The following is a 15,909-nucleotide window of genomic DNA, read 5'->3' on the forward strand; positions in this document are numbered from 1 at the left end:
GAGGCAGAGGCAGGTGGATCACTGTGAGTTCAAGGCCAGCCTGGTCTACAAATCCAAGTCCAGGACAGCCAAGGCTACACAGAGAAACCCTGTCTCGATAAGAGAGAGAGAGAGAGAGAGAGAGAGAGAGAGAGAGAGAGAGAGAGAGAGAGAGAGAGACAGAGAGACAGAGAGAGAGAGAGAGAGAGAGAGAGAGAGAGAGAGAGAGAGAGTCACACACAGGGATGGTGCTGGGACAGATGGATGCAGGCTTACCCCAGTTTTTGTCATCCCTGCCTCCCAGATCTCCAAGCCTTGGACCTTCGTCTACAATGTGGCTTCTCCTTGCTTCCGTCTTGCTGGTGTCTGCAGGTGAGGAGCACCAAAGTTGGGTGTTGGTCTAATGTCTGCAACCTGGGACCTGCTAGCCCATACTTCATCCAGAGACCCCTTTACAGTCCTAGTCCTATTTCCACCCGAGCCACTGGCTAAATGTCCCTGAGTCCACAATCCCGGAGTCGTCGGAAGTTCTGGGTGTGCTGGGTCATCTGAATCCTTGAACCTGAGTGCCAAGGCTGTTTTGTTGTTGTTGGTGGTGGTGGTGGTGATTTTGTTTTGTTTTTAAGATTTATTTATGTATTATGTATACAATGCTCTGGCTGCATGTACACCTGCAGGCCAGAAGAGGGCATCAGATCACATCATAAATGGTTGCGAGCCACCATGTGGTTGCTGGGAATTAAACTCAGGACCTCTGGAAGAGCAGACAGTGCTCTTAACCGCTGAGCCATCTCTCCAGCCCGCTGTTTCTTTTTTAAAAGATGTGTATATCAGCACTCTATTTGCATGTATGACTGCACAACAGAAGGAAGCATCAGGCAAAAGAGGATGCCAGATCTCATTATAGATGGTTGTGCGCCACCATGTGGTTGCTGGGAATTAAACTCAAGACTTCTGGTTGAATAGCCAGTGCTCTTAACCACTGAGCCATCTCTCCAGCTCCCCTTGGGAAAACTCTTTCACCTCTCTGGGCCTTAAGTGCTTTCTTCCTGTGACAGTCATGTAGGTAATACACAGGACACACAATCGGGATGGTTGAGACACCAAGAACACAAGATCTAGGTTTGAATCCTGTGGCTGCCAGTTTCTCCAGCTCTGTAAGTCTGCTTTCCCAACCACAGGATGGAGGCAACATCCTCCATAAGATTTCAGTGTGGTGCTCCGTGAGGTGTGTGAGCACAATAGAATGATTTGGACACTCCAGGCCGGGTACATAACAACCATGTGAGGCTCAGCACTTAGGAAATGGCCCAGTGGGTGAAGTGCTATATGGCCCTGTGGAAACCTGAAGAGCTGGCCAGTCCCCACGTGACAAACCGGTACTCTACCTATAAAATCCCAGCGCTGGAGTGTGGAGACAGGGGAATCCCTCGGGCTTGCTACCCAACCAGCCCAGTCAATCTGTAAGCTCTCTATGTTCAGTAAAAAGACCTGCCCCGCCCCCCTAAAAAATAAGGTTGGGACCAGCGAGATGGCACAGAGGGTAAAGGTGCTTGCTGTGAGTCCTGAATAGTTGACCCACGCAGTGGAAGGAGATCCACTATGGCCTCTATGTCCTATGAGCAGCTTGGGACCAGGGATGGCCACAGAACCAAGGTCACCCTGGATGACAGGCCAACTCCAGACCAACCTCTACCGCATCTTGTGGAAATTTTCAATGTAACCTGATGCTTCCTGCCCTGGAGGAAATTGGAGGGGGTGTCCATTAACGATCACCCACCCCCACCCCCGCTCCCCACGTGATCTCTGCCTGGGGCTCTCAGCCCTCCCCTGTGGCGGGCAAGGCTCCCCTTAGGCTCTTTCTGTGCCCTGACCCTGCTGTCTGCTGCACCCAGTCAGAGCCTCCGCCTTTCTCCAGCTGGGACTGGTTGGGTGCAGCCCGATGCCCAGCTGTTCAGCCAGTGCCCTCCTCCACAGGGCGACCTCACCCTTCCTCTGTTAAGCCCCTCATCTGCCACATCCGCGTTCCTGCAGCCTCCCAGGCCCTTTGGCCCTATTCCTGTGACCTTGGAGGGTACAGTGTGGACATTTGGCTTGGTTGTGACAGTCCAGCCTAGGAGTGGGTGCCTGCCATGATCTTGACCTTGAAGGAGGGAGGCAAGCACAGTGTAAGGAACTGTGGCCTCAACTGTCATTCTCTCTGTGTCTCCATGTCTCTGTGTCTGTCTGTCTGTCTCTGACTCTGTCTCTGTCTCTCTCTCTGTCTCTGTGTGTGGGGTGTGTGTGTGTGTGTGTGTGTGTGTGTGTGTCCCTGGAAGCCAGAAGGTGTCAAATCCCCTGCCTGGAGCTGGAGTTACAGGTAGCTGTCAGCTGCCATGTTGGCCGGGGGCTGAACTCTACAAAAGCAACACAAGCTCTCAGTCACTGGGCCATCTCTTCACACCTCCATCTTTTCTTTTTCCTTTTTCCTTTTCTTTTTTTCTTTTGTTTGAGACAGGGTCTATCACAGACCTCACAATTACACTGCCTGGTAAGCAAGCCCCTGGGAGCAGACTGTCTCCCCTTCCCCAACACCCTAGCACTGAGGTTACAGGCATATCCTGACACACTTGGCTTTTTATGTGGGTGCTGGGGACCCAAACTTGCCGTCTTCATGTGGCAAACACCTTATCCAGGGGGCCATCCCCAAACCTAAGCAAGGGTTTCTGCATGAGCAGAGGTGGCAGATGACGCTTGGTGAGGACCCAGTGAGGAGGAGGTAGCAATACTGAAAAGTGGGGTTCAGGGAGAGATCTTCCACCCGTGTCTTCTGCCCCACAGCTCAGGACAGTGAGAAGGTACTAGAAGGTGAAGAGTGTGTGCCCCACTCGCAGCCTTGGCAAGTGGCCCTCTTCGAACGTGGCCGCTTCAACTGTGGTGCTTTTCTCATCTCCCCGCACTGGGTATTGACGGCTGCCCACTGCCAAACCCGGTATAAAGGAAGGGCGGTGGGGTGGGGGGGGGGGGGGGGTAGTGTCTTGTGGGGCGTGGCTGCAACTGGGAGCTTCTAGGTTTGGGGTGCATGGACCGTTGCGCTTGAGTGGGGAAGTAACCCAAGCTCTTAGTTTCTGAGGGGCAAGGAGGGTAGGGGTGAAGGCTGTGGGTAAGAAGGGGTATGGATTCTGCTGCTCTAGGTCCCTAATGGAGAGAAGGAAGGCTTTAAATGTCCCGTCTTCTGAGGCCTTGGTGGGAGAGGGGTCTAGAGGTGACAATTTTCTATTCTGAAGAAGGAAAGGACCCAAAGCTAGAGATTGAGTTCCACATGCGTATCTGATTTAGGACCTCTGGTTTTCTTTCTTTCCATTTTTCTTTTCTTTTCTTTTTCTTTCTTTCTTTCTTTTTTTTTTTTTTTTTTTAAGACAGTCTCACTGTATAGCCCAGATTACTCTAGAACTTACTGTGTAGATCAGGCTGGTCCAGAATTTGCAGGAATCTACCAGCCTCTGCCTCCCAAGGATTGGGGTTAAAGGTGTGTACCACCACACCCTGCAATTCCTAGGTTCTGGGGAGGTCATGGCTGGAACCATTGGCTCCAAGGAAAAGAGAAGGAAAAGGTTCCCCCCGCCACCCCCCGTCAGAAGATCCCAGGTCATGCACTCTTTGACCCCTTTGTCTGTCTGTTTCCCCGGTAACTGCTCGCTCACTCAGCTTCATGAGAGTGCATCTCGGCGAGCACAACCTTCGAAAGCTCGACGGCCCAGAGCAGCTACGATCCGTCTCTCACATGATCCCACATCCTGGCTATGAGGCTCGCACCCATCGGCACGACATCATGTTGTTGCGGCTTCTCCAGCCTGCCCGGCTGTCACCCCAGGTGCGTCCTGTGCCTCTGCCCACGCGTTGCCCCCTTACCGGCGAGGACTGCGTGGTGTCAGGCTGGGGCCTGTTATCAGACAACAAGCCTGGAGCCACAGGGAGTCAGAAATCACAAGGTGAGTAGAAGGATGGAGCCGGATGTAGGAATTCCAGCAATGGTGTCCTGCAGGATTCTTGGGTGGAGGGGACAAAGACCAAAAAGAATGAATATATTCTAAGTCATCTGCCCTCCTCAGTGAGACTTCCGGATACGTTGCATTGTGCCAACATCAGCATTATCTCTGACGCATCTTGCCACAAGGACTACCCAGGCCGAGTATTGCCCACCATGGTGTGTGCCGGTGTCGAGGGCGGTGGCACGGACTCCTGCGAGGTCAGAGACAAGAGAGGACCTTGAGTAAAAGGGGGGAAATGGGATGTGCCCTGGCTTTATTTTCTGTTGCTATGATAAAAATACTCTGACTAAAAGTAACTTGGGGAGGAAAGAGTTTACTTAGCTTACAGCTTAGAGCCTGTCAAGGAAGGAAGTCAGGCCAGGAACTTAAGTGTGAGCCTAAAGCAGAAACCATGGAGGCATGCTGCTTGCTGGCTTGCTCACTCGGCTCCTGTTCAGCTAGCTTGCCTGCTTGCTTGCTTTCATTTTGCTTTTTAATGTGTATGAGTTTTTTGCCTGCAAATATGTCTGTGCACCACATGTGTGCAGTGCCCATGAAGGCCAGAAGAGGACCTTGGGATTGAAATTACAGATAGTTGTGAACTGTCGTGTGGGTGCTGAGAATCAACCCTGGGTTCTATGCAAGGGCAGCCGGTGCTCTTAACTGCTCAGCCATCTCTCTACGTCCTCAGCTCGCTTTCTTACGCAGCCAAGGCCCATTTGCCTAGCGAAAGTGCCACTCATGGTGGGCTGGATCCTTCCACACTGACCAACAATCAAGACATGTTCTCACAACTGAGGCTCCTCAGATGATCCTAGGCTGTTTCAAGCTGGCAGTTGAATTAATTAAGACATAGGAATAGGACACATAGGGTTACTTGAATTTTCTTTGCTTTCGGCTAGAGACAATGATCCTTTTTGTTTTGTTTTGTTTTGTTTTGTTTTGTTTTGTTTTTTCGAGACAGGGTCTCTCTGTGTAGCCTTGGCCATCCTGGACTCACTTTGTAGACCAGGCTGGCCTCGAACTCACAGTGATCTGCCTGCCTCTGCCTCCCGAGTGCTGGGATTACAGGTGTGTGCCACCACGCCCAGTTTGACAATACTACATTTAAATGTGGGATGAAGCTCCAGGATCAGTTAGAATCACAGTGAGATTAGAAGTGGACTCAGAGATGTGGACGTGGGGTATATTATATGGCCTGGGGAAAGTATGGAGTGGGGCTAAGAAAGGAAGTGACGTTTTGTTTGCCCTCGGGCTGGGAAGTATGTTGTCGTCAGCTTGGGATGGCCTGGGTGTGGGGGAGGGGTGAGTAAGACTCGAAAGTTGGAACTGGGTAGCGTTTGGTGAGCACAGGTTCAGTTTGATTTTGAATGAGGAAGAATGTGTGGGTTGGAGGCGACCTGACCCGAATTTAGTGGGGCTGGGTAGTGTAGGGCAGAGCTGACCCCAGAGGAGTTAGTTGTCCTGGGTTGTGTCAAACAGAGCAGGCTTGGATTGGTTCGAGGGAAAAGTTGGAGTTTCCTAGGGTGGGGTTGGTTGGCTTGGGCTTTCATTGAGATGAACAGCAGTGGTTGGCTAGAGCAAGGGTGACAATGAGTTGAGGATGTGACTCAGTTGGTAGAGTAATGGCGTAGCATGCACAAAGCCTGGACCCCATCTCCAACAGCATGGTGCAAAGCAGGCATAGAGGTACACACCTGTTGTCCTTGGGAGGTTGAAGCAGGAGGATCAGGTGTTTGTTCATCCTCTCTCTAGATGGAATGAAACATTAAGGAAAAATCCCTCTTTATCCCCCACAGGGTGACTCTGGAGGACCCTTGGTCTGTAGGGGTGCCCTGCAGGGCATTGTATCCTGGGGCGATGTCCCCTGTGACACTACCACCAAACCTGGCGTCTACACCAAAGTCTGCAGCTACTTGGAGTGGATCCGGAAAAACATGAGAAGGAACTGACTCGGTGGCTTACCCCCTCAGTCTCTCACTGACCACCTGAGACCCTGACCAAGAATTCCCCATAGCTAGCCAGGAGCCCCATTCATACCTGAGACAGAGTTGAGCCCCTCAGCATATGGACATACATGGTCAGCCAGGGGCCCCTCCTCTCCTGAGGTCACCTACTTAACACCAAGAAAACAGTGCTGGCAGGGCTGTGGTAGTACCCAGCTTTGAACTCAGTACTCAGGAGGTAGAGGCAGGTAGATGTCTGTGTTTGAGGCCAGACTGGGCTACAGAAGGAGTTCCATGACAACCAGGGGTACACAGAGAAACTCTGTGTTAATTCAACTTGCTCTGTAGGGGTGTGACTTTTTTCCTTTAGGGTTCAACGGGAAATGGGTGGGGGACCAGGATACAAAGTCCACACTGTTGCAAGTCACCCAGGGTTCCCTCTCGCTGGGTGAGGGAACATGGTTTTCATCATTTGAACCAGGTGTGGGATGTCAGATCAACCTTGGTTTTCCCATCTGTGAAACCGGGTCACCATAACACTTGTCTCCTAGGGTGTCTGTGGAGATTAAATGAGTCGTGCATCTTAACAGATCCGAACTGTGTCTGGCACTTTGTCCACAATCATGAGCTGTACATCCCAGAGAGAAGACCCAGTACATACAAGACTTCCAAGATCCACCATTGTTTCTAGGCTTCCTGGTAACCAAGGCAATAAGGCACACTCTTTTCCTTGGCCACATTGATGACGTACAGTCCAAGCATGGATGCCATGGGCTGCCTTGCTGATTGTATCCAGGTCTCAGGTTTGAATCCTGTCATCAGCAAGGTTATAGGAGTCCGGTTTCTGATTCTCTTCAGGGACCCCCAAAATGTGATTTTTTTTTTTTAGGCTCACTGAACGTTAAAGCCCTTGATCCTGGTCACTGAAATCTTCAGATTAGATACAGTGAGGGATTGTCATTGCAACTTCTGATAATATTATTTTTACTACACATATTTATTGTGTGTGGCAGTCAGATGACATATTTTGAGAGTTGGCTTCCTTCTTCTACCATGTGGATGCCTGGCACTGAATTCAAAAGCCGTCTCACCAGGCTCAGAATACTTTTTAAAAAGATGTTATTTATTTATTTATTTATTTATTTATTATGTATACAGTGCTCTGTCTGCATGTACACCTGCTGGCCAGAAGAGGGCATAAGATCTCATTATAGATGAGATAATCAGATCTATGTGGTTGACTGGGCATTGAACTCAGGACCTCTGGAAAACCAGTCAGTGCCCTTAGCCTCTGAGCCATCTCTCCAGCCCCAGAATATTTTGATGTTGATTTATTGTCTCTCTTAGCCAAGAATGACCTTGAACTTCTGACAGGCCCACTTCCACACCCCACTTGCTGGCTTTACACAGCACTGTGGCTCGAGCCCAGGGCCTCAACAAGGCAATCACTCCACCACGTGACCTGCTTTCCCAGTTCCCACCCACTCCCACACACACTTCTTTTGGAAGGCATGATCTCATGTGGGCCAGACTGACCTAAAACCTGGTGTGTAGCTGAGCTGACCTTGAACTCCTGGTCCCCTTGCCTCCACTTCCCAAGTTCTGAGACCACAGGTGTCGCCACCATATCTGGCTCTGTGGTGATAGTCATGACCAGGGAAAGCAGTTGAAGGACATGACCTTGAGGACTCTTATTTAGGAAACAAGGAATAAAAGGTCATTGTGACCCCAACACCGTTCAGGGTAGGTGACACTCCCCTGGGAGATAGAGAGATAGATTGATTGATTGATTCTTGAAACTAAAGGTGATCACCCTATGGTAATGTGCACTCTAACTTCTATTATTTATTTTATTTTATTTTATTTTATTTACACAGCTATTTATATAGCCCTGGCTGTCTTGGAACTCACTATGTAGAGCATGTTGGCCTCAAACTTACAGACCCACCTGCCTCTGCTGTGATTAAAGGTGTGTGCCACCATGCCCAGCTCCCAAACTTCTAACAGGAACAATAAAATCAGTGACCCAGATTCCAAGCCTAAGAAGGTTAGAACATTGGCATCCTATTCTATTCTTTCCTTTTTTCACAAGACAAGGTTTCTCTGTGTAGCCTTGGCTGTCCTAGACTCACTTTGTAGACCAGGCTGGCCTTGAACTCACAGAGATCCACCTGCCTCTGCCCCAGAGTGCTGGGATTACAGGCATGCACCACCAGGCCCAGCTTATTTATTTATTTATTTATTGGGGAGTTGTTTGTTGCTTTGGGGTTTTGTTTGTTTGTTTTTCAAGACAAGGTTTCTCTGTATAGCCCTGGCTGTCTTGGAACTCATTCTGTAGGCCAGGCTGGCCTTAACTCACAGAGATCTGCCTGCCTCTGCCTCCCCAAGTGCTGGGATTAAAGGTGTGCGCCACCTTGGTCACTGTCTTTCTCAAAACCAAGATTTGCACTTGCAGGGAGCTTGTAGCCCTCTTGGCTACCACAGGTGCAAAGGATTTGTTGCTGGTTTCTGAGGACACGCTTGGTCTTCCTTAAAGCTGTGGAATGGGGGTCCCTTGCTCCTCCACCCTCCCACTGCACCCCCTCACTGCCACCTCCAACTTTGCCATTCTGCCTGTGCCTCCCAGAGCACGCAGGGCTCCAGGAACAGCAGGCCCTGCCCCACCCAATCTCAACCCTTGGAAGGTATCCAGGGTGACCTAGGGCCTAGCAGACAGCAGGTGCAATGGGTCCCTCCCCTCCCACAGCTGTGAGGGTGGGAGCAGAGAGTCCACCTCCGTCAGCAGGGGCAGGCCTTGGCCAGCATTTGGGTGCCAACAGGGCAGAGGCGGGGCTGGTGGGGGGGGGAGAATGAGGGTTTTTAAAGGCTCCCCCAAGAAGACTCCTCAGCTCCAAGCTCACCACCAGCTGCTGCTCCTGGATACCTGTCACCATGTGGTTCCTGATCTTGTTCCTCGCCTTATCGTTGGGAGGGACTGGTGAGACAGTGGGGAGAGTGGGAGGGATCAGAGCGCTGACTCTGATGCTGCCTTTAGCCTTGGAAATCCCTTGCCCCACTCCCCTCACCCTGGCTGCATCCTAAAGCACACTTGCACCTCCTCCCTGCGCACCTGTACACTGCCAAGTGCTGCGGTCCTCGCTCTCGTATCAGACCCCTGCTCCCTCTCATTTCCCAGAACTTTCTCCACCTCCTTGGCCACTGGACCATCTCGGGGCTTCTCCAGTCTTTCCAAGGAATCCAGCCCCTTACCAGCCTTAGGACCTTGGTTATCTTTCCAGCTTGTTATTTTTCTAGGGCCCAATAGGCCAGCTCCGGAGTCAGGGCCTTGCCCAAATCCCACACTAGAGACTTAGGCTGTGTAGCAGCTGTCAGCCTTCAGCTGTGTCCTCTAGACTCTGACAACTGGTTCCTGCCTCCCCTGTCCTCTCAAGTTCCTCACTTTCTACCAACAGTCTCACTTTCCAAAATGGCTTGTGACATCAGATGGATCCCCTTTTCTGGTATGAGGGATCAGCCCATGTCCATCTGGCTTGGGGAGGAGAAATCTGATGGTAGAAGCCGGAGATGGAATTCAAGTGTCTTCACTTGCCACCTTAATTTTGAGGCAGGGTCTCTCACTGGATGGAGAGCCCGCCCCCTCCCCCCGTAACCCCCGCATTTGGCTAGCCTGGCTGGCCAGTAAGCCTCGGGAGAGCCTACTGTCTCCACCTCCCCAGCTCTGAGGTTCTAAGCACATATCACCATACCTGGCCTTTCTCCTGGGTTCGGGGGTGGGGGTTGAGTTCAGGTCCGAATGCTTATGTGGCCAGTACTGCAGCAAGCGAGCCACCTTCCCAGCTCTTGGGAATAAGCTGTGAGACATGATCTCATTCTGCAGCCCAGGCTTGTCTCAAGCCCACGGTAATCCTTCTGTCTCAGCTTTCTTTGGGGGTGGGGGGGAGTGGAAGGAGTTCAAGACAGGGTCTCTCTGTGTAGCCTTGGCTGTCCTGGACTCGTTTTGTACACCAGGCTGGCCTGGAACTCACAGTGATCCACCTGCCTCTGTCTCTCGAGTGCTGGGAACCAAGGCGTGCATCACCACGCCTGGCCTGCCTCAGCCTTCTGTGTACTGAGATCACAGATAAGAGCCGCTGCCTGGCTTGCCTCCTTCTTGTTTCCAAATGCCATGCTTTGGCCAGATCTTTCTTCCCACGCATGCCTCCCAGCCCTAACCAAAGGCTCCTTGCTGTCCTTTTCCCCTTCACCAGCTCCAGTCCTGTCCCACCTGAGCTCCGCTGCACAGCTCTACTTCCCACTCTGTCCAGGACTTCCCAAAGACCCCAATACCTAAACCTAGTACCCACAGCAAGTGCCCACCTCCCGATCTGCTATAACTTCGTTCTCACTCTTGTCCCGAGACTGCCTTCAAGAAAACCCTGAACCTCCCCGTTACCAGCAGACTGCCTGCCCAACCTCCACAGGAAGCAGAGCCTTCTTACCCTCACACTCTCCCACTACGGGTCTCATCTCAAACTTTGTTCTCAGGGAGTCCCAGCTCTCTTAGACACCATCTCCACCACAAGCCCTATCAGGAGCCCACCCCTAGCCTTAACCCCCTTTAACCTGGAAATCTCTCAGACCAGCTGGCCACTTCATGTCCAATCCAAGAACTCCTAAATCATCTGCAAACTCCTTTCCTGGGTTCATTTTTCATTCAAATCTAGTTCGCTGAGGTCTCACCCTTTTCAGAACCCCCAAAAGCCAGCCCTGGCCCTGACTTCTTCTCAAGTCTTAGAGACTCTAAATGCCAAATCCTTTTGGCCTCAGACTCCACTCTCACTGGACTTAGAACTATTGGATTTTGGAACCGCCTCTCACCACCACTGCCCTGCCATCCCTCAGCCCAGAGCTCTAAGCGACCTACACTATACCCGATCCCTTCTTCAGGAGTTATTTCTGCCCCGACAGCCGAGATCTCCCTATCCAGGACCAGCCACGTATGGGTTCCTTCTCCACACCCCCTGGCCATGTCCCCTGTTCCCAGACCTGCTCCACTGTGTCCCCGACAGCACACCTCCCTCTCTGAGCCAATCCCATTGCAGGTGCCGCACCTCCCATCCAGTCTCGGATTGTCGGAGGATCTGAATGTGAAAAGAATTCCCAACCCTGGCAGGTGGCTGTGTACCACTACACCAAATTCCTCTGCGGGGGCATCCTGGTGGACCCCAGCTGGGTGCTCACGGCTGCCCACTGCTACACCGAGTGAGTAAGGCAGGGGCACAGGGAAACAGGGTGGCAGCTAAGGAACATGACTCCAGGCCAGGCTGGGCAGGAAGATGGAACTGGCCAAAAGCTGAAAGACAAGAGGCAGAACTGGGCTGGACCTATGGTCTGTCCTGGACTGGACCTATGGTCTGTCCTGGACTGGACCTATGGTCTGTCCTGGGCTGGACCTATGGTCTGTCCAAGACCTCCTGGGTCGCTCTATGCTCCTCCCTCCAGGTTTGTGTTTGATTCCTGTTTCTTTCTTTTCTGCCTCATTGTCCGTGTGTCTCCTGTCTGTATTCACATCTGAGTATCTCTGTGGCCAGCTGTCACTGTGTGTCTCCTCGTCCAGGTCTCTGCCCAGACCTCTCTGGGTCTGGGTCTGAGTTGTCCTCTTTGTCACCACTGACCATACTGGACAGCAGCAGACCTATGGGAGCTCCCTGAGGATAGAAAGTGATGTTCCTGAGAGGGGGAGTCTCCCTGTGAGACAAATCCTCATTCTCCACGGACCATCTTGGCCCTTAGGACCCTCTGTCCATTCTGAGCATGCACGGAGAAGGGCTGGTCCTGAGCTAGAGCCGGGTGAGGCAACTGAGTGAGTACAGAGGCAGATCAGGGTCCTAGGGTGGAAAGAGAGCTCCAACCTTGGGCTGTAGGCCAGGACTTACCTGCTGGGGAAGCTCAGCCCAGTCCCAGCTGCAGCTGAGCAGCTCTCAGGCCCCTCCCCCTTCTCCCTACCCTGTGCTCTCTCTGTCTCTCTGTGTCTCTCTAGCTGTGTTTCTATCCCTGTCTCCCTTCCTCCCTCCCTCCCTGCTCCCCTCCCCCCCGCCCCCCCCCCACCCCTGTACTCTACCCAAGCTCCTCTCACCCCCTCCATCTCTTCCCCCCCCCCCACCCACCCACAGCAAGTTCCAGGTTTGGCTGGGCCGCCACAATCTTTATGCCAACGAACCCTCAGCTCAGCACAGGTTTGTCAGCAAAAGTTTCCCTCACCCTGGCTTCAACCTGAGCCTCCTGCAGAGTGACAGCCCAGTAGCTGGAGAAGACTACAGCAATGACCTGATGCTGCTACACCTCACCCAGCCTGCTGAAATCACAGACTTTGTAAAGGTCGCCAACCTGCCCACTGAGGAACCCAAGCTGGGGAGCAGCTGCCTTGCCTCGGGCTGGGGTAGCATTGAGCCCATCCAGTGTAAGTCTGGCCCAAAGCACACAGCCTGGAGAGGGACACCGGGGCCTGAGGGGGAAGCAGAAGGGGCAGGGCTGGGCTCTGCTCACCAGCCTCTTATCCTCTGGTCTGCAGTCGAATACCCAGAGAGTCTCCAATGTGTGACCATTGAGCTTCTGCCTAACGAGGAGTGTGCCAAAGCCCACGTGGAAAAGGTGACAGATCTCATGCTGTGTGCGGGAGTGATGGAAGGAGGCAAAGACACGTGTGCGGTGAGCCAGCCCCTCCCTGCAGTGTGGTGAGGGGCTGAATAGAAGGAACTCAAATTTTTGATCCCCACTTCCAGGCCCCATTCAGGCATTTTGTCCTTCCCTGTGGAAGTGATGCGCTCTAGGAGGGGAAAGTGCTATAGCTGGCATTATTTCTCCTCTTTGGCTTGACTTCAAGGACTGTCCTGTCTGCCCACCCCACCCCCACACCCGAACCCCATGTCCCTGTAAAGAGCTGGCCTCCCGAGAGCTGGATTCCCTTACCTACTGAACCAGAGCTGCCTCTGAGAGTCCCTGCCTTCCTTCCCCTGGGACAGTCCTAGGTTGTCAAGTAGAACTCAACTGCCGGGACCTTCCTCACTCTGTCCCTCTCCTGTTTCCAGGGTGATTCAGGGGGCCCGCTGATCTGTGATGGCGTTCTTCAAGGTGTTACGTCATGGGGCTACGCTCCATGCGGTGCACCCAAAAAGCCGGCCATCTACACCTACCTTTATAAGTTCAACGCCTGGGTACAAGAAGTTATGGACAAAAACTCCTGAGTGTCACACTGTCCCCTGCTCCCAATAAAACCCACCATGCATCAAATGAGGTCAAGTTCTGACATTCTCTGGCCTTCCGGGGATTATTCGAGTTCAAGGTTCACCGAGCTGAGGTCAGGACTTCAGGGAGGATGGGTGCACGTGTACAGGTGGCTAAAGGGAAGGAGCTGACACAAACGCAGACAAAATGCTCAGACCAAGTCAGGGATGCCACAATGAGTAGGCTCTGGCAAAGAGAAGGCTCAGATCTCAAAGGCAAAAACTAGAGACATCAGGAAGGTCGGCTCCAGTTAGTGCCCGACCTTACAGTGGAAGCTGAAGGGATGACATGTCATCAGACACTGAGAATTTGGACTGCCAACCTGATTTTATTGAGTCGGTGAAGCCAGTAAGGGGGGGCGGGATGTTATATCAAGCCTTGATTTCCTGCGGAAGGGTCTGTCCACAGAAGGGCGGGGACTGCCTCCGAGGCTAGGCTGCAGAGTGTCCGCCTGGGGCCTCTGGAGAGACATCTTAGGTGGCTTAGGGGCGTGGCCTATGGGGCGGAGTATCGCCCGGCTTAGGAATACACCACACTGCTCCAGCTAGCTGTTTGGGACCATGGACCAGAGTCCTCTCAGAGGACCACAGCCGCAGCGGAGAGTCCTGGAGGACTTCCAGAGTAGGGTCCCTGCCAAGACTCAGTCATCAAGGGGTGGGCCCTAGCGCGGGGGGCGGGGCTTGCCACCTGCCTCCCGAGGGTACTTCCTGCTCTCAGGGGTAGTATGGGACCTCAAGGGAGGTCTGATTGAGACGGAGCCTCGGGGACAGAGGTAGAGGCATCTGGCCGTGGGGACTCGTCAGTGTCCTGAGAAGTTGCAAAGTCCCTCCGACGAGGAGCCCCAGGGTTGTTCACAAAGCTGCTTGAAGCAGACTGGGTGGGTTCTGAGCTCCTGTCCGAATTGGGGTGCTGCAGCAAGTGATGTCGCGAGGCCCAACGGTAGTAGCTGATCCTCCGCTCCATGAAAGGAGTACTGTGGCTCCACATCCGCACTTGGTTGAGGAAGGACAAAGTTCCTGTGGGAAGGGACCCGGTGGGCACTGGACTCAGAGCTCCACCCCAAGCCCCACCCCTGCCCTATAGGCTGTTTCCCTTTTCTGGGCTCCGCCCCTGCCCTGCCCAGGCCCCGCCCTTCCATCTGAGGCCCCGCCCTCACCGGCCCACAGCATCAAGACGCTGGCGCACCAGCACAGGTAGAAGGCCAGCTGGTAGGATACCTGTGGCCTCGGGCGCAGCCTACTGCAGTTGACGACAAAGAGCGTCTGGCTGAGGAGAATCAGGAGCCCTGCACTGGGGTGGGGCCAGAGAAGGACAGGAGGCTAGACAGGGGAACCCAGGAAGAGGAGACAGAGACAACCTCCCTGACCTGCCACAAGTTGACAAATGTGTACACACACACACACACACACACACGCACACACACACACACACACACACACACACACACACACACACACGAGACAAATTGAAACATACTCAGAGGGGAGGGGAAAGCGGGAAAATAGACGAAGCCATCAGCCAGGACTGGTGGGCACAGGCCTTTAATCAATCCTAGCTACAAGGCCAGCATGGACTACAGAGTGAGATCACAGCCAGCCTGAGCTACAGAGAAAACCCAGGCTAGACCCAGCGACATCCCTGTCGCCCAAAGCAGCAGAATTGCAAGTCTAGCCACACCTCTGGGTAGGAGGAGGCTCTGGGGTGGAGGAGGGGCTCCCCAGGCACCCCTTTCCTTGCCAACACTTACCGATGCCAATGCTGAGGAAACTGAAGATGAAGTCAATCTTGTTCAGACGGCGGCAGACTTGTTGGAAGGAGAGGAACATGGCGAGCAGGAGGGCGACGCATAGTGCCAGGGCCAGAAATGTGAAGCCCTTGCTCATGTGCATGTAAACTGAGGAGAGTTGGGGAGACAAGGACAGTTACCCCCGCACCCACACACACCCTCCCCCCCCCCCCCACCCCCCCCCCCCCCCCTCCCCCCCCCCCCGCACCCACACACACCCTCCCCTCCCCCTCACACCATGAGTTACTCCAGCGGCTGGGGAGGAGTGCCATCTCAAGGCCTGCCTGAGCAATTAGTGGGACCTAGAGCCTATCTGTCTCAAAATACAAATTAAAAGAGGCTGGGGCTCCCGGGAATGTGGCTTCCTTGGTAGAATGCTTGCCTAGCATGTGCGAAGGAGGCCTGCCTTCCACCCCTAGCGCTGGCGTAAACCTAATATAGTGACACATGCCTGGAATCCCAGCACTGGGGGTGGGGTGAGGGAGTAGGGGGAAGGCCAGGAATTCAAGGTTATCCACAGCTACACATTGAGCTGGAGGCCAGCTGGGCTACATGAGATCCTGTCTCAAACAAGACAGAGGATGGGACGTAGCTCAGCACCTACCTACAGTTCTCCAATGAGGGGCTGGGGGCGTGCCTCAGTGGTGGACCCCCTAAGGATGTGTGTAAGGCACTGGGTTCTAGCTTCAAAAAGAAAAAAGAAAAAAAAAATCACCTCCACTCGCATCACCAAAATCCCTCCCTAGAAATTGCAAAATAATTCTATTGCCACTCACAGAGTTACCCTCCAAAAAACCACAGGGCCCCCAATGTGAGCTCGAAGCTACTCCCCTAGAGAGACTCCTGGGACAGTGCCACTGGCTCACCCCCACAGTCACCTCTAGCGCCCATTAGCAGGACCCACGGACTACATAGGCACTGACCA

General features: G+C 53.2%; 2 protein-coding genes across 2 annotated transcripts; both read left to right on the plus strand.

The window, feature by feature from the left end:
* Positions 1 to 311: 311 nt before the first annotated feature.
* Klk15 (kallikrein related peptidase 15) lies at positions 312 to 5,983 on the plus strand. The gene is made up of 5 exons (XM_051149415.1): positions 312 to 351; positions 2,800 to 2,950; positions 3,667 to 3,950; positions 4,071 to 4,207; positions 5,789 to 5,983. Exons 1-5 carry the CDS (start codon positions 312 to 314, stop codon positions 5,939 to 5,941), a joined length of 765 nt encoding a protein of 254 aa, XP_051005372.1. The 3' UTR covers positions 5,942 to 5,983.
* Positions 5,984 to 8,780: 2,797 nt separating this feature from the next.
* Positions 8,781 to 13,207, plus strand: LOC127192080 (kallikrein 1-related peptidase b3-like). Its single transcript, XM_051149416.1, has 5 exons — positions 8,781 to 8,912; positions 11,017 to 11,176; positions 12,088 to 12,374; positions 12,486 to 12,622; positions 13,003 to 13,207. Exons 1-5 carry the CDS (start codon positions 8,867 to 8,869, stop codon positions 13,156 to 13,158), a joined length of 786 nt encoding a protein of 261 aa, XP_051005373.1. The 5' UTR covers positions 8,781 to 8,866; the 3' UTR covers positions 13,159 to 13,207.
* Positions 13,208 to 15,909: the final 2,702 nt, after the last annotated feature.

This window comes from Acomys russatus, chromosome 7 (genome assembly GCF_903995435.1).
Source record: "Acomys russatus chromosome 7, mAcoRus1.1, whole genome shotgun sequence".
Classification (NCBI taxonomy): Eukaryota; Metazoa; Chordata; class Mammalia; order Rodentia; family Muridae; genus Acomys; species Acomys russatus.

What these genes read in the sequence shown, in the direction of transcription:
- Klk15 (XM_051149415.1), top strand. Translation starts at nt 312, where the DNA reads ATGTGGCTTCTCCTTGCTTCCGTCTTGCTGGTGTCTGCAG. An exon ending in CGTCTTGCTGGTGTCTGCAG is followed by an intron (nt 352 to 2,799) that starts GTGAGGAGCACC and finishes TCTGCCCCACAG; the next exon opens with CTCAGGACAGTGAGAAGGTA. An exon ending in AGGGAGTCAGAAATCACAAG is followed by an intron (nt 3,951 to 4,070) that starts GTGAGTAGAAGG and finishes TGCCCTCCTCAG; the next exon opens with TGAGACTTCCGGATACGTTG.
- LOC127192080 (XM_051149416.1), top strand. Translation starts at nt 8,867, where the DNA reads ATGTGGTTCCTGATCTTGTTCCTCGCCTTATCGTTGGGAGGGACTG. An exon ending in CTTATCGTTGGGAGGGACTG is followed by an intron (nt 8,913 to 11,016) that starts GTGAGACAGTGG and finishes ATCCCATTGCAG; the next exon opens with GTGCCGCACCTCCCATCCAG. An exon ending in GAGGCAAAGACACGTGTGCG is followed by an intron (nt 12,623 to 13,002) that starts GTGAGCCAGCCC and finishes TCCTGTTTCCAG; the next exon opens with GGTGATTCAGGGGGCCCGCT.